We start from the raw sequence: 18,414 nt of genomic DNA, 5'->3' as shown, positions 1-18,414 counted from the left end.
AAAAGGGAAGAAAAGAAATTGAGGTAAATAGTGCAAAATTTAGTGCAGGTTATGAGCATTTCTGACCAGTTCTCACAAAAGAAAAACTCTTCCAATAATTACTTCCCTTTCTAGCTCCTCTCTATGGGTATGTCTACACTATGAAATTAGGTCGAATTTATAGAAGCCGTTTTTATAGAAATCGGTTTTATACAGTCAATTGTGTGTGTCCCCACATAAAATGCTCTAAGTGCATTAAGTTGGCGGACCACGTCCACAGTACCGAGGCTAGCGTCGACTTCCGGAGCATTGCACTGTGGGTAGCTATCCCACAGTTCCCGCAGTCTCCGCCGCCCATTGGAATTCTGGGTTGAAATCCCAATGCCTGATGATGCAAAAACAGTGTCGCGGGGGGTTCTGGGTACATGTCATCAGGCCCCTCCCCCTCCATCAGAGCAATGGCAGACAATCGATTCGCGCCTTTTTACCTGGATTACCTGGGTTACCTGTGCAGACAACATACCACGGCAAGCATGGAGCCCGCTCAGCTCAGCTCAGCTCAGCTCACCATCACCATATGTCATCTGGGTGCCGTCAGACGTGGTACTGCATTGCTACACAGCAGCAGCTAATTGCCTTTTGGCAGTAGACGGTGCAGTATGACTGGTAGCCGTCATCGGCTATCTGGGTGCTGGCAGACGTGGGGCTGCATTGCTACATAGCAGCAGCTCCTTGCCTTTTGGCAGTGGATGGTGTATTATGACTGGTATCCGTCATCATCGTATTCCTCAGTGAGTTCAATCAGAGGCACCTGGGCAGACATGTTTTGTCTCCTGGCCTATTGAACCGTCTTGACGATGATGGCTAGCAGTCGTAGTACATCATTTTCTGCCAAGCACCCAGAAGATGCCGATGGCTATCAGTCATGCTGCACCATCTGCTGCCAGCTTAAGATGTAAAAAATAGATGGACCGGATTTGTTCTGTATTCATTTGCTTCCCCCTCCCTCCGTGAAATCAACGGCCTGCTAAACCCAGGGTTTTGAGTTCAATCTTTGGGGGGGCCATTCTGTGTGACAGTTGTTTGTGTTTCTCCCTGATGCACAGCCACCTTTGTTGATTTTAATTCCCTGTACCTGTAAGCCATGTCGTCACTCGCCCCTCCCTCCCTCCGTCAGACAATAGTTTCGTGCCTTTTTTCAGCCCAGACGCCATAGCACTGGGATCATGGAGCCCGCTCAGATCACCGCGGCAATTATGAGCACCACGCGCATTGTCCTGGAGTATATGCAGAGCCAGAACATGCCAAAGCAAAACCAGGCGAGGAGGCGATTGCCGCGATTGCAGCACGGCGATGAGAGTGATGAGGAAATTGACATGGACATAGACCTCTCACAAAGTACAGGCCCCAGCAATGTGCAAATCATGGTGTTACTGGGGCAGGTTCATGGCGTGGAACGCCGATTCTGGGCCCGGGAAACAAGCACAGACTGGTGGGACCGCATCGTGTTGCAGGTGTGGGACGATTCCCAGTGGCTGCGAAACTTTCGCATGCGTAAGGGCACTTTCATGGAACTTTGTGACTTGCTGTCCCCTGCCCTGAAGCGCCAGAATACCAGGATGAGAGCAGCCCTCACAGTTGAGAAGTGAGTGGCGATAGCCCTGTGGAAGCTTGCAACGCCAGACAGCTACCGGTCCGTCGGGAATCAATTTGGAGTGGGCAAATCTACTGTGGGGGCTGCTGTGATCCAAGTTGCCAGGGCAATCAAAGACCTGCTGATATCAAGGGTAGTGACTCTGGGAAACGTGCAGGCCATAGTGGATGGCTTTGCTGCAATGGGATTCCCAAACTGTGGTGGGGCGATAGACGGAACCCATGTCCCTATCTTGTCACCGGAGCACCAAGCCTCCGAGTACATAAACCGCAAGGGGTACTTTTCAATGCTGCTGCAAGCCCTGGTGGATCACAAGGGACGTTTCACTAACATCAACATGGGATGTCCGGGAAAGGTACATGATGCTCGCGTCTTCAGGAACTCTGGTCTGTTTCAAAAGCTGGAGGAAGGGACTTTCTTCCTGGACCAGAAAATAACCGTTAGGGATGTTGAAATGCCTATCGTTATCCTTGGGGACCCAGCCTACCCCTTAATGCCATGGCTCATGAAGCCGTACATAGGCAGCCTGGACAGGAGTCAGGACCTGTTCAACTATAGGCTGAGCAAGTGCCGAATGGTGGTGGAATGTGCATTTGGACATTTAAAGGCGCGCTGGCGCAGTTTACTGACTCGGATAGACCTCAGCGAAGCCAATATTCCAATTGTTATTGCTGCTTGCTGTGCGCTCCACAATATCTGTGAGAGTAAGGGGGAGACATTTATGGTGGGGTGGGAGGTTGAGGCAAATCGCCTGGCCGCTGATTACGTGCAGCCAGACACCAGGGTGGTTAGAAGAGCACAGCAGGGCGCGGTGCGCATCACAGAAGCTTTGAAAACGAGTCTTGTGACTGGCCAGGCTACGGTGTGAAACTTCTGTTTGTTTCTCCTTGATGAACCCTCCCTTCCCCCCGCACCCCCGGTTCACTCTACTTCTCTGTAAGCTAACCACCCTCCCCTCCCCCCTTCGAGCACCGCTTGCAGAGGCAATAAAGTCATTGTTACTTCACATTCATGCATTCTTTATTAATTCATCACACAACTAGGGGGATAACTGCCAAGGTAGCCCGGGAGGGGTGGGGGAGGAGGGAAGGACAAGGACACACTGCAGTTTAAAACTTTAAAACTTTAACTCTTATTGAAGGCCAGCCTTCTGATGCTTGGGCAATCATCTGGGGTGGAGTGGCTGGGTGGCCGGAGGCCCCCCCACCGTGTTCTTGGGTGTCTGGATGAGGAGGCTATGGAACTTGGGGAGGAGGGCTGTTGGTTACACAGGGGCTGTAACGGCGGTCTCTGCTCCTGCTGCCTTTCCTGCAGCTCAACCATACGCTGGAGCATTTCAGTTTGATGCTCCAGCAGCCGGAGCATCGACTCTTGCCTTCTGTCAGCAAGCTGACGCCACCTATCCTCTTCAGCCCGCCACTTGCTCTCTTCAGCCCGTGATTCAGCCCGCCACCTCTCCTCTCGTTCATATTGTGCTTTTTTGCACTCTGACATTGACTGCCTCCACGCATTCTGCTGTGCTCTGTCAGCGTGGGAGGACATCTGGAGCTCCGAGAACATATCATCCCGAGTCCACCGTTTTCTCCTTCTAATCTTCACTAACCTCTGCGAAGGAGAAACATTTGCAGCTGGTGGAGGAGAAGGGAGAGGTGGTTAAAAAAGACACATTTTAGAGAACAATGGGTACACTCTTTCACGTTAAATTTTGCTGTTCACATTACACAGCACATGTGCTTTCGTTACAAGGTCGCATTTTTCCTCTTATATTGAGGGCCTGCAGGTTTGCTGTGAGAGATCACTCACGCAGTGCCAGGCAACAGAATTCGGCTTGCAGGCAGCCAAGGTAAGCCACAGTCTTTTGGCTTTTTTAACCTTCATAACATGTGGGAATGGTTTCAAACAGCAGCGCCCTCATTTCCCATAGCAAGGACCCATTGGGTTGGCCATTTAAAATGGGTTTGCAATGTAAAAGGAGGGGCTGCGGTTTCTGGGTTAACATGCAGCACAAACCCAACTACTCCCCCCCCACACACACACCCAATTCTCTGGGATGATCACTTCACCCCTCCCCCCCACCGCGTGGCTAACAGCGGGGAACATTTCTGTTCAGCCGAGCAGGAACGGGCACCTCTGAATGTCCCCTTAATAAAATCACCCCATTTCAACCAGGTGACCGTGAATGATATCACTCTCCTGAGGATAACAAAGAGAGATAAGGAATGGATGTTGTCTGCATGCCAGCAAACACCGGGACCATACGTGCTACTGGCCTAGCGTGGTAAAGTGTCCTACCATGGTGGACGGGATAAGGCAGCCCTCCCCAGAAACCTTTTGCAAAGGCTTTGGGAGTACATGAAGGAGAGCTTTCTGGAGATGTCCCCGGAGGATTTCCGCTCCATCCCCATACACGTTAACAGACTTTTCCAGTAGCTGTACTGGCTGCGATTGCCAGGGCAAATTAATCATTAATCATTAAACACGCTTGCTTTTAAACCATGTGTAATATTTACAAAGGTACACTCACCAGAGGTCCCTTGTGTGCCCTCAGGGTCTGGGAGCATGCCTTGGGTGAGTTCGGGGGTTACTGGTTCCAGGTCCATGGTGCTAAACATATCCTGGCTGTTGGGGAAACCGGTTTCTCCGCTTCCTTGCTGTGAGCAATCTTCATTGTCTTCATCATCATCTTCCTCGTACCCCGAACCCACTTCCCTGTTGCGTGTTTCTCCATTGACGGAGTCAAAGCACACGGTTGGGGAAGTGGTGGCTGCACCCGCTAGCATCGCATGCAGCTCCGCGTAGAAGCGGCATGTTTGCGGCTCTGCCCCGGACCTTCCGTTTGCCTCTCTGGCTTTGTGGTAGGCTTGCCTTAGCTCCTTAATTTTCACGCGGCACTGCTGTGCATCCCTGTTATGGCCTCTGTCCTTCATGGCCTTGGAGACCTTTTCTAATATTTTGCCATTTCGTTTACTGCTACGGAGTTCGGCCAGCACTGATTCGTCTCCCCATATGGCGAGCAGATCCCGTACCTCCCATTCGGTCCATGCTGGAGCTCTTTTGCGATCCTGGGACTCCATCATGGTTACCTGTGCTGATGAGCTCTGCGTGGTCACCTGTGCTCTCCACGCTGGGCAAACAGGAAATGAAATTCAAAAGTTCGCGGGGCTTTTCCTGTCTACTTGGTCAGTGCATCTGAGTTGAGAGCGCTGTCCAGAGCGGTCACAATGAAGCACTGTGGGATAGCTCCCGGAGGCCAATAACGTTGAATTCCGTCCACACTACCCCAAATCCAACCCGCAAAGGCCGATTTTATCGCTAATCCCCTCGTCGGAGGTGGAGTAAAGAAACCGGTTTAAAGGGCCCTTTAAGTCAAAAAAAAGGGCTTCGTCGTTTGGACGTGTCCAGGCTTAATTCGATTTAACGCTGCTAAAGTCGACCTAAACTCGTAGTGTAGACCAGGCCTATGACTCTCCATGGTTGGGAGAAATCATTATTTCACCTGTGCTTGCCTTTCTATCTGAATCTCCTCTTCTTCCCCTTTCCTTTCCCACAATTACTCCTTTGGCTTGCTTACTTTTCTGTCACATACTTTCTCAACTATTGAATCAATCATGTGAAATTTTGCCTTAAAGATGTACTTCTGGCTTTCAGCATAGGTTTTTCTTTGTAATGCCTTGATGAGTTACTGAGGACACCAGAAGCAGATCTTTCACCCACTAAGGCCTGTGGCAAAATTCCTATTGAGGAGGATAGGGTCCACTTATTCAAAATAAAATGATTAAAAAAAAAAAAAAACACCCTGTCTCTGTGTGATTCAGGGAACAGTTATGAATATTATTAAGAAGCCATTTTATCTGCATAGTCATATTTACTGGATTCAGTGCAATACAGGTCTAAATTGCTTTAGCTATAAAACGAAAACAGAAGAAATAAGTAAAATATCAGTGTTCATGAAAACCACAGTAACAATGCAGCTTTATTACAACAAACAACAATGTATAAAGGGCGAGACTGCTGACTGTATGTAAATCTAGTCATGCAAGACCAGCATTTTCACTTGCCTTGCTGTTGGTTTAAAACTACTGTTCTTTTGCATGTAAAATATGCATGTATACTATTCCAAGCAGCAAACAATAAGTTGTTTGATAATTCTGCTGCTGGCAAACTAAAATGATTGTCTGTTTTCTTTTCAGACTGGATCATTCCTTAGGGAAGCCTGGCCTTTTTCTTCCAGGTATGATGACTATATATTTTTTATAAAATGAATGGCTCCGTCATTCAGTAGAAATAACTGTTGGTAGAATAATGTAGACCAATCATACAGTCAATTGCTGGATGCAGTTAATAGGCCCAGTACAGCTGCAGAAGGATTGCTACTTGGCATTCATGTAGGGCTGCTGGAATTAAACAGAAACTGAGTACAGCTGTTAAAAATGTGTACACGGGCAAAGATGCCTGAAAACTTCTCCTACCATAAGATTTGCCATACCAAACTGCTTTCTAAACCATTTATGGCTGGGTTTGGATATATATCGTTTACACTTAAAAAGGTCTCTTCCTTTTAGAAAGATTCTATGGGCTTGGATTTAGGATCAACATTTTCAAAAGCACCTAAGTCCTATTTTTACGAAGTGACTTTAGGCACTCAGAAGCATCAGTCTCACTGAAAGTCAATGGGATTTAGGATTCTGAGTGTCTGAGTTACTTTTGAAAATGTGATTTAAGCTCCTAAATCACTTAGGTGTTTTTGAAAATTTTTACCCATATTACCCTATAGTTAAAATGAAAAATAACACAAGAAACAGTAATATCTCTCAAAATGGAAGAAACTTTTAAAGTCTGACCACTGCAAGGGACCTGCAGCAAAGTGGAATACACAGTATGCATTTCTGCCTCATAGCTAAACTGTTGTTTGGGCTGTAGGGAAAAAAATTGGCTAGCTTGCACACATTTATGTATGTTTGCACCCTGAGTTATATTTTTTTAAAGTGCGGTGTGCAAGCTGAGTTTTAGAAAATTTTGTGAGGCTTCAGGGTTTTGTTTTGTTTTTTTGTTTTTTACTTTGGGTTTAATATTACCAGATTAGAGCTATAATTTGTATTACTTGAACATAGCATTGGAGGTGACTGAAATATGTTTTATGAGACAGCTTTTTGTATCTAAGGCAGAGAGCGAGAGAGACATTTGACTGTAAAGAGCATAACTGTGAGATAACATTCCAAGGAATTTGTGAAGCTGGGTACTCTCCATCTATGCTTGATTAAGCATCAGATCCCACAGTCAAGGCTACTAAAGTTTAGTCCCTAAATCCTAGCTCCTTCAACCTATTTTGCCTATTTGGATGATCTCAAATAGCTTTAGGGATTTAAACAAGTGTTGAAATAAAGCCGTTTGGGGCCAAACCTGCCCCAGTGGCTGTCTGGGAGCTGTAATCAGCTCCATTCCAGGCAGTTCGCAAGCAGATACTACATTAGAAGCAAAGAATTTTCAGGGAAGAGTGGGGCCTGTAAGGTATCCCTGGACTACCAGGAGCCCTCAGGTTTGGCAGTGAGACCCTACGCTAGTGACATGGTCTGAAAACCCCATCCTGGAGAGTGGGGAGCAGTGGGGGGATTTCAATTCAAACTAGGGTCTGCTACAATTTTTTGTAATGAAAAATCTTGCCCTTCATTTTGCATTTATATTTTATTTGTCTTTGGAGAACGTATTAGTTTACACAAATATCCAGTAATACAAAGAAAAATTCTGGTAAGTCCATCTTCAGACCTGATTATGATGCACAGCCTTATTTGAGAGCAGACTTAGGATCACCAGGGCTCCTGGAGATATTTTATGCAAGTGATGCTTGCTGTTCCAGACAAGAACATTGCAGCCCCATCACTTAAACAACTTCCTCTGCTAATCCGTTCTTGGAACAGCCTTAGTGCTGAACGGCTGCTCTGAGACAACTTTTTCAGAAGTAACCATCTTTCAAAGGTGATGCTGCCAAGAATGACGCCACTCGCCATAGCCTGCCAGCTCTACACAGTTATGCCACTTGCAGGCAGATATGACAGCGCCCACAGGGGAGCTGGCAGCATCATAAATATCAACTGGAGAGGGAGGAAACTGGAGATGGTTCCTAATTGTCTCAGTTATGGGTTTGCAAGACAAAGAACAGAAATGATCTGATCTACATCTTATTTTATCTGACCCTCTCCCTAAGTTCAAGAATGATGGGTAGGTCCAGATACAGTAAATAGTTCCAGATTTCACTCACCTCATTTTGTGTACTGGGTGACTTTAGTTTTGCAAAACTAAAACCAGAAGTGTTTTTGATTTCAGCCCTATTTTATTCAACAACATTCAGGTGAACTCAGCTAACTGGTTGTCGCTTGGCCCCTTTCTGATAGTGACAGACACTCGCACTTTCCCATCCCCTCTGAGATGCCTGAATTTTCATAGGCATGGCTGGCCAGTCTTGCATTAAAAAGGAACTTTTAAACAGTGCATTCTTCACAAGCAAAGACATTGCTGAGAATCTCCCTCATCAGCAATATCGGTGTATTCTCTAGTCTGTTGGATTTTTTGCATTCATAGCTGGCAAAGAAACGAGAAATAAAAATGCAGGGAAAATCAAAGTATTGAAAAGAAAAATACAAAAAGAATGTTGCCTTTCCAATGACTTCTTTGTGGTTTATTACCAGCTTTATTCAAAGAATCTTAAGGTCTGATATAAAGCCCATTGAAGTCAATAGCAATGTTTCGATTGACCTCAATGAGCTTCAGATCAGACATCTTTTGAATCTCTGTTGTCAATACTGACAACACTATACATGGTGTGATACTATAGATCTAGTTTTAGATTCACTAGTGAATGACATAAACATTGACAAGATAGTACAGATACATGATAGAAATAGTTTGTGTTAATTAGAAGTAATTATTGGCTGTTTTCGCTCAAAATTCCTTAAAGACTAGAAATTTTAAAAAGCCAAAGAATATATTTTATTAAAGATAATGCTTAGTCACCTGGATAATTAATGGTCAAATTTTGAAAAGTGCCTAAGTCCCATTTTCAAAGTGAAATTGGAGATTCAATAATATTTACTAAACAAAACAAACACCTATGAGATGGTACAAATAATAAAATGTAAAACAGTAACAAGCCACCTTCTGCACCTAATGAAATTCAGTGGTTTTGAATGCAACTTCAGAGAATCCCCATGGCCATTCAGGAGCACAGGGGAAGAATAATGCCACAAAAGATTCAGTGTTTGGGTTCAAATAAATATCCAAAGGTTGGTGCCTCATCAGACCCGCCTGTGTGTGTGCAACACAACCGGAAATCTCACCAGAAACAGGCTTTCTTGTGAGATTTTGGGCACTTCTTCCTGCTTTTGGGTGGACTTAGCAGGAGTTTCTTATTTTGTGTCATTCTGTTACCAGCCAGTAACTGGAAGTGGGAAAGAAGAATCTTTCAGAAGCTTAATAAATATTCCTCTATCATATCCCCCCTTAGATTGGAAAAGAGGAGGCTAAGGGAGGATATGATAGAGGTATACAAAATCATGAGTGGTGTGGAGAAAGTGAATAAGGAAAAGTTATTTACTTGTTCCCATAATATAAGAACTAGGGGACACCAAATGAAATTAATGGGCAGCAGGTTTAAAACAAATAAAAGGAAGTTCTTCACGCAGCACACAGTCAACTTGTGGAACTCCTTACCTGAGAAGGTTGTGAAGGCTAGGACTATAACAGGGTTTAAAAGAGAACTAGATAAATTCATGGAGGTTAAGTCCATTAATGGCTATTAGCCAGGATGGGTAAGGAATGGTGTCCCTAGCCTCTGTTTGTCAGAGGGTGGAGATGGATGGCAGGAGAGAGATCACTTGATCATTACCTGTTAGGTTCACTCCCTCTGGGACACCTGGCATTGGCCACTGTTGGTAGACAGGATACTGGGCTGGATGGACCTTTGGTCTGACCCAGTATGGCCATTCTTATGTCTTATGTTCTTAAATGTGTTCAGATCAATTTGGCTTTTAAAATGGGTTAATATATGGGATATGGGAGTCAGTGTTTCTTTAAGTACTGTTTTACACACACACACACCCAATAAAGATGAGGAAAGTGGGATCAAAAAGAAATCTGCCAGCAGAGAAAAAAAGCCCTTTAAGCAGACATCATTTTATATAGATACAGGCTGTTCTCCATCTTGCCTCTGAATGTGTTTTTCACTTCTGGGTGAAATTAGTTCCCTTGCAGAAACGACGACTATGCACCACTTAAGTCCCATTTTCAAAACTAGATGGGAGCCTATTCACCACTTACCTTGGCCCTCTACACATGGTCAAATTTCACCCTCTTTAAATAGTTACTAAGGATACGTACAGTATTTCATATTAAATTAGTCCCATCGTTATTTTATAAACATTGTTATGACTTCATGGCCAAATACTGGCATCCGCACATTCTGGAGAAGGTGCAGAAATACAACACAGCTATGTAACAAAATCCAATGTACTTCTGTTCTGCATCTCAGTTGAAGAAGGGGTCAAGATTACTTAAATTATGACCAAAATGATCTAATCACTAAGCCCTAGACAATTTTCTTATCTATTATTTTAGAGATCCCAGATGTAAAAGAACAATTCTTTACAGGTACAGCAGTCTACCTGCATGGACTTTTAATTGCTTTAAAGAAGACGGAAACGTGTGGTGTCTTCTATTAGCCCATTTCACTCCCAGTGACCCACAGTAGTGTGCTGGGCTTGATATATTTTCCTGAGATTTTGAGGTGCCTTTTGCAGTCTGGGCTACTCCACGGGTCACCCAGCTCAAATTCTCCCTTTTCTACCTTTAGAAAAATACTTCAAAATAGATATGAAAAAATCTCTAACAACTTCATAATTTATAAAGCAATAGTTTGAGATGTGCTAAAAATTGAGTCTGATCGCTTACCCTGTGAAAATGCAACAGATCACTTCCAGCTCAAATCATTTTCAGGCAGTTTGGCAGCAATTCATGTACTGAGTTACTACCCATAAGTATTTTTTCTCACTAATAAAAGAAACAAACATATTTTTAACATTCTTGTACATTATGTTCTGATGTGATATGGCATAGTACTTTAGTAAATAGTAATCTAAAAAAAGTCATCTTCTTCCATTTCACTTGTTCTTTTGCTGTTCCTCATTTTAGATGTGACATTCACTATTCCCTTGCAGAAAATGTTTCAGAAGTGTTTCAATGATTTAATCTGTTCAATTTTTGGGTGACCAACTTGAGATTTCTTGTTCCTGGTTTTCATCAGTAGGAGCTGTGACTGGTCTGCACCTCTGAAAATAAAGAACAAGGTATCTCAAATTGTCCACTAAAAACGGGTGGTACCCCAGATTAGCGAACACTTCTGGAAATGTGATCTTACTTTTTTTTAAAAGTACTGTATGTGTGTGTGTGGGGGGTGAATTTAGGGTTGCCAACTTTCTAATCACACAAAACCGAACACCCTTGCCCCACCCCCGGCCCCAGGTCCTGCTCCTGCCCTTTCTCTGAGGCCCTGCTCACTCCATTGCCCCTCCCTCCATCACTCACTCTCCCCCAACCTCACTCATTTTCACTGGGCTGGGGCAGGAGGTTGGAATGTGGGAGGGGGTGAGGGCTCTGGCTGGGGGTGCAGGCTCTGGGGTGGGGCTGGGTGGGTTTGGGGTGCAGGAGGGGGCTTCAGACTGGGGCCGAGGGGTTCAGAGTGCGGGAGGGGCTCAGGGCTGGGGTAGGGGATGCAGGCTTCGGCTGAGGTGTGGGCTTCGGGGTGGGACCAGGATGAGATGTTTGGGGTTCAAGAGGGGGCTCTGGGCTGGGACAGGGGGATGGGGTGCGGGCTCTGGGAGGGAGTTAAGAGTGTAAGAGGGGGTTTTGACCTGGGACAGGAGGCTAGGATGTGGGAGAAGGTTGGGATGTGGGCTCCGGCCAGGCGATGCTTATCTCAGATGGCTCCCAGTTGGTGGTGCAGCGGGGCTAAGGCAGGCTTCCTGCCTACCCTGGCTCCACATGGCTCCCAGAAGCAGACGGCATGTCCGGCTCCTAGGCTTAGGGACGGGTGGCCAGGGGTCTCTGTGTGCTGCCCACAGGTGCTGCCCTCGCAGCTCCCATTGGCCATGGTTCCCAGCCAATGGGAGCTGCGGAGCCAGCGCTCGGGGCAGGGGCAGCATGTGGAGCCCCCGTGACTGACCCTGCGCCTAGGAGCGAGACATGCTGCCGCTTCTGGGAGCCGCGCGGAGCCAGGGCAGGCAGGGAGCCTGCCTTAGCCCCGCTGCACCACCAACTGGACTTTTAATGGCCAGGTCAGCGGTGCTGACTGGAGTCGCCAGGGTCCCTTTTCAACTGGGCGTTCCAGTCAAAAAACAGATGCCTGGCAAACCTAGAGGAAGAGCACATCAAGGGGCAGCAATTTATATAATAATGATAAAGTCTAGAAATGAACTGGATGACTCAAAAGATATTCTCTCTCAATCTGATTGTACAGGATGCTTCCTATTGTACATCTACAAGTGTTTTACCTAGTCTAAATTTAAATAGAGTAAGTGATAGGCATGTATCATGTTCCTAGGAAGATTACTCCACTATCTGATATTGACTAGCATCAGGAAGTCTTTCCTGATATTTAGCTTAAATTTTCCTTATGTAATTTCATCCCATTATACTTAATTATACTCCCCTCTTCATAATGATCTTCTCCCTTTTTTGTGTGTGTTTATGCACTTCGCATATATATTTGTAAAGTGTTAATATTTGGGTGAGCCAATATATTACCATATATTACACACACAAAAAACCCACCCAGCAACCAACCCTACATTAAAAGAATGTTACTTAAGTTACAAAGTAAAAAACACAAAAGTTAAGAAGTTTCAGGTTTACAGTTGTCTGTCCAACCTTTTCCTACTATTTACAAAGGCAAATAATCTAGTATGCAGAAGAAGGAATGGGGGGATGAAATACTATATTTTGAAAAGACTGTAGAAGAATACTATAAAAACAAGATAGAAATGAAATACATTAGAACAGTGTTATTTGAGCTAGTGCCCATCCTTCTGCCACAAGGCTTCCCAGATTGACTACACACCCAGTTTACTTTTATGAAAAGACTGCAGCGTTTATTAGAGGGCAATACTTATAAATTACAGCTGAAATACCTAACTAAATGGAGGCTAACCAGAAGCAGGAAAGATTGCTGCCTTCTGTGAGATATAGAGCATGCATGTCAGAAAAGTGAAAGCCATGCCACAGCTGACTGAGCATTGCGTGACATGTTTTTCACTTCACTTGAGAGGAATGCCACAAAATAGCTGCACCCCCGTCCAACTGTTTGTCTAAGCAATTCCTGTTTTCTTGTTTTCTCTCCTACGTAGTGGACTGGAGTAGTTAAAATGAGAAATATTATTAACTTGTTTAGTTTTTGTTTGGATAGCTTGTGCATAGATGAATTGTGTAATTAGAGCTGGTTAGGAAATTATTTTTCCCAGGAAAATTTTCATCATTTTTTTTAATTAATTTTGATCAAACATTTTCTTCAGATTTGGGGGAGTTTTGCAGAAACCCCAAAAAATGATTGTTGTGGGGGGTTCAGGAAGTGAAAACTGGAAAATATGGGCTCAAAACCCACAAAAAAAATCAGTATTTTGATTGCCAAAAATTGCACTTTTTCAATTAAAATCCAAAATATGGTGTTGACATAAAATTTCTGTTTCAACAAAAGACTCTCTTCTATACAAAAACAGGTTTTGAGGGAAAATTTTCTACCAGTTCTATGTGTAACCCATTGATTAAGTTGTGAACCCAGAGTTCCCTCCTGAATGTTAGAAATGCACATAGCATCTCTGCCTCTGGATTTCATCTGATCTAAAAGCTGTGTAAAGTTTCCTATAGCCTGTTGACTTGTGCCTTTGAAGATGGTCATGTGCAATTCTACCAAAAAGTATTTACTCTGTAAAGATGTTTAAAATATAAATGGAGTCTTGCCTACTTGAGATGGGTAGGAAGTTAAGATTTGGGATATAGAGCTCTGATCTCCCCACTTCTATTCAACCACACCCCAAAGGATTGTGAAGCACAGATTTAGAAAACATGCATATTTGTCCTAATACACATGGGGGAATGTCAGGATTCTACATACTTGCAATTTAATGGATAGGCTGCTGGGTACCTATCAAATCCGCAAATTCCACTTTTGGTGGAGATGAGCCAAACCAGGATCCTGAATCTGTCTCTTCAAGTTTCAGAGGTTTATGAGTTCTTAAACTAATGAGTTGTCCAAATAGCACAAATCTCTGGATCCAGCCAGGCCACTCTGCCCACAAAATGCCTCCAACCGTATTTGTGTTGTCTACTTCTGGGGAAAGATTGGTGACCTGCTAGCTACCTCCCCAGTTTCTTTGATAAAACTTCTCTCCTATCTAATATCTTCAGAAGGCGGCAGGCAGGGCCATTGCCCTCCTAAAATCTCGGCGTGTCTTCGGGGGGAGAGGGGCGGCCAATAAGTATCCCTCCTCCCAAACACACAATACTAGAACATTGCACAAGAACTGCTCCCTGCTGTGGCCACCCACACTAAGAAAAATGGGTCAGCATAGCTTCTGTTCAACTGTTTGGCGCAGCCATTCAGGCAATTATAACCAAATAGAGGGTGGCTTCTGGGCCAAACCTCAAACAACCAATCCAGCTCAACGTGTGAAAAAGGAATGTAAACATGTGTGAAAAAGTCACATTTCTAATAGCAAACTGTTTGAGTGCATGTTTTCCATCAGAAATTTACAACGTTTTGCTTTTGTTGTGTGAAAAAAAAAATCATAAATTTGAAAGCAAGCATTTTAGTTCATTGGGTGAAAATGTCAGAAGTGCCTAAGTCCTATAGACTTAAGCTCCTAAGTCACTTAATTGATGCATGGAAATTTAGGGCTGGAAAGGACCACAAGAGGCCATCTAGTTCAGCCCACCGAGCTGAAGTAAAACCAAGTATAGCTAGCTAGGGAGGCCATTTGTCTGGTTTTAAGCCACACAGTCCTAGTTCATGGAGCACTGTCCCTGTCCAGTATGGACTTAGCACCCAACGTGCCTTTGTCCGCTGAAAAGGAGGGGGAAGAGGAATCGACTGGATGCAGGAAGGCAGGGACGGGGTGGGGGTGCAGATGGGGATAGAGACAGGGGAGACGCCTTCATGTGAAGTGAAGCAGGTGGAGACGGGCTCACGCAGGCGGGGACAGGGATGTCTTGTATTCTGGGGATGTGCCAGTGGCCGCTGTATACCTAGCCGATCCATGATAGGTGTTAGATGCTTTTGAAATTTTTACCCATTATGAATATTTTTTGCAGCTCATAATATAATTATTATTTCTGATTTGTTACTGTAGTGCTTAGAGGTCCCAACCAAGAATTGTGGCCCCACTGTGCTAGACACTATACAAACAAAAGAGACAGGCCCTGCTTTGAACAGTTTCCACTTTTAAGTACCAATCCTTCAATTCAAGATCAGGGCCAACACAGGCAAGACAGAAAAAGGGTAGGAAGAGAAATGAGGACAAAGAAAGGTATAATGACTTGCCCAATGTCTTAGCTGAGAATAGAGCCCAGGTCTCCTAAATCCCAGGTCAGTGTCTTGTCAACTGGACTATACTGCCTGTCACATTTATAAACGTGAAGATATAATATGTGTTCTTATATAAAAGTATGCATGACTGTATAGTTAATATGCACACATTGTGTAAGTGGTACATATAGACATATGTACACACACATATTACATGTGTACCCAATCCCTCTTTCACTCATACAGTCTATGAAATAAAAATTACTTGTTGCACTCATCAATATCACCCTAACTTTTTACTAGCTTCTATTTTGCTTTAAATCCAATTAAATATACTTCTTAGTTTCAGCTTATTCTTTGTCTAATGACTGTCACAATTTTTTTTTCTTTTAGAAAAAGGGGTAGACAAAGGATACTATACTGTAGGAGCCAGACTGATCCGGTTAGAGGATAAGGTAAGTGTATGAAAGCTTTTTTTTTTCCCCTGGCTAATGATATCTGATCTACAGGACTGCAAGATAATATCTTTGCATGATTTACTTTAGAACTATGGGGCACCATAATAAAGAAAAATATCCTAATTTTTGTAAGGGATTTGATGAAGTTACATTCTTATGTTGTTAGCACTTTTAACCATTTAACTGCCATGCAAACTTGATTCTTGATATCAAGTAGTAATACTTTCATGTTAAAGGTAGGTCACATAAGTCTGGTAGACAAATACTGCATAGTGACAAGGTGTCTGTCATACCAGAATTAGTATATTAAAGATAATAGAGAGGCCATTATCAGCATTATTTGTAAATAGCAACAGTTGATATCTCAGTTTTATCATAGCAGACATTCTCCACTACAGCTTATTTTAACATTTGAGAGAAAGCCGGTCTGTGATCAAGGATATCCATTGGTTATGTGTGTCTCTCCCTCAAGTTGTTCATTTAGTTGTTTCTTTTTTGAATTATGTGAAGGGGGGAAAAAAGTTTTGGCTCTTCTTAAGAAACCACAGTGCACCTTACAAAAATTATGTCAAAATGATACAAAGGTGAAATTCCACCAGCCACCTAACATTGAAGGAACTTTATCATAATAACATGGAAATATACAATGCTGTGATCTTGGATAACTGATTTACCTAGACTTTTAGTTTCTTGGACCTGAATTGGTTGTGTCCTTGAGATAATATACTTCAGGGGCAAAGGAAACAATATATATTAGGTCTGGAAATATAGTATATGAAGGATATCTGTGACAATACTTCCGTCAATTTGTGTGAGAAATAATTCCAAACATTAAAAGAGCGATTGCCTTACTAAATTAGTAGTATGTATGCTTCTGACTCCTCCATGTTATGAAGAAGAGAAATTAGTGTATCATTACTGCGTCTGCCGCTGGTCCAGGCTCAAGGTTTTATTGGTAATGGCTTCAGAAATTTTAATTTGAGATTCTCAGCGGTAGCTGGCTGGAAGAGGTAGAATGGTGTAACAGATGGAATACCGTGGAACGTTCTCCCAGTGAATAACATGCTATATTGAATAATCAGCATTACAGCCCTTGTTCTTGTAGCTTAAACATATGCAAGCAAATCAAATTCTAGTAGTTTCCCAAAGGCTTTTATTTTCATCCACTTTGCATCAACATAAAAGTTTTAAGGTGGTAAAATAATGAGGGATTTACATTATCATTATAAATGTCCATTATAAGCATGTATTGCCCACCTATTGAATGGGTTTATTTTGGAACCTATTTTGCAGGGTTCTTGGAGCAGCATCTACACTAGCTCAAAAATCCATGATAAAGCCATATTAACATTGATCATATATAAATATGATTTAAATGTTGTTGCGAGCTCAGTTTCAATTGGGGTTTGGGCAAGGCCTAACTGCTTTTCTGATTGATTGATTGATTGATTGATTGATTGATTCTAGCATAGCTTTTTAACTTTCCACATGTTGTATTGGAACTGCTGATTTCTATCTCTATATTTATTTTCTCCAGAACAATGAAGGGAATAAAAACATATGAAGATAATTTATTAGGTGAACCTGCAAAATGCATGCAGTGTTTCCAGCTTCCTTTATGTGCTCAGAACAAACTACAAATACAAAATAAAGGCAAGCAGTGAAGTCTGCCCCACAATGAAAGCTAAATTGTTTGCTTTTTCGGTACAGCTTAACTTTCATTCGTTGTTCATGACATCAGTCCTATCTCAAGAATGTAACTATGGTATGCAAAAAAAGACAAACCTTTCTTGTTTGCTGTTTTTTTTTAAATGAGTGAATATGTTTGCATCTTTTTTGCACACAAGGCTAAAATATGTATGTTTACATAGTAGGAACAAAGTTAGGCTTCCCAGATATCCCTGTTTTAATGGGACAATAGAAACTACCACATCCTGCTGTCAAACTGCTTCCCCTCAACCGTTTTCCCATATCACACCAATTCTTGTTTTAAATGGTTTTCCCTATGGTAAGTACTATGTACCCGAAATTTGAAACAATTGGGAGTCAGGAAGGGCAAAGCAGTCTTCAGTCTCTAAGCAGAATAAATGGAGTGGGGGCATGTCTGACGTGAGGCTCCAGCTGGTAATGAAAAATGACCTGCCCCTTGGAACTTGGAAACCTTTGGGATGAACCCCATCGCCCTAGAGAAATTGTTTTAACATGCAGTCACCCGAGGCAGACATGGCAGCCTCCCAATCCAGTGACACATCTGATAAAATGACACACTTTTGGACAAAGGCTAATTGGTTTAGATTGATAAAAATGCAGCTATGGATTTTTATTTTTTATCCAATTAAAATTTTGTCTCACTAAGCAGTTAACATGTTTCTGCTCCAGACTGATCTTTCCCACCAGCATTTTCTAGTAGATTGCTTTTACCTTTATGTACAAAAGGGGATTACACATAATTCACCCATTCAGAGGGGTGTGCATTGTTCTACACAGAGCCATAGTAATTGTTTGTTTATAATGTTTCAGAGAGAAACGAGGTATGGATGGACTTTAGTCTCTTTCGTTTAAAGGTTTCTTATTGTTTTGGTTTAAGCTTCTCAACCTGCCAAGTACAGGACATAATTTAGGACAAAGACCCCAAAAAGGTGAATAAGTAACAGCAGTGCAAGAAGCTTGCAAAGATAAAAAAAACAATGGGTTCTTTTTCTTTAACATGAAAAACATTGTCTGTAACCTCAGGTTTAATCACTGTCAGTGCTTCTGAA

At 43.0% G+C, this 18,414-nt stretch overlaps 1 protein-coding gene across 1 annotated transcript in view; it reads left to right on the top strand.

Annotated features, from left to right (window-relative positions):
- LOC135883765 (potassium voltage-gated channel subfamily KQT member 1-like) overlaps positions 1-17,219 on the top strand; it is a 522,644-nt gene extending 505,425 nt beyond the window's left edge. Inside the window, exons 22-24 of the mRNA XM_065411048.1 lie at positions 5,824-5,864; positions 15,591-15,652; positions 17,193-17,219. Of these exons, the coding sequence (XP_065267120.1) occupies positions 5,824-5,864; positions 15,591-15,652; positions 17,193-17,219 (130 nt within the window). The remainder of the gene's footprint in view (positions 1-5,823; positions 5,865-15,590; positions 15,653-17,192) is intronic.
- The last annotated feature ends 1,195 nt before the right edge of the window (positions 17,220-18,414 follow it).

The sequence above is a fragment of the Emys orbicularis genome, chromosome 1 (assembly GCF_028017835.1).
Source record: "Emys orbicularis isolate rEmyOrb1 chromosome 1, rEmyOrb1.hap1, whole genome shotgun sequence".
Taxonomy (NCBI): Eukaryota; Metazoa; Chordata; order Testudines; family Emydidae; genus Emys; species Emys orbicularis.
Note: the sequence above shows the minus strand (reverse complement) of the source record. Positions and strands in the feature narration are given on the sequence as shown.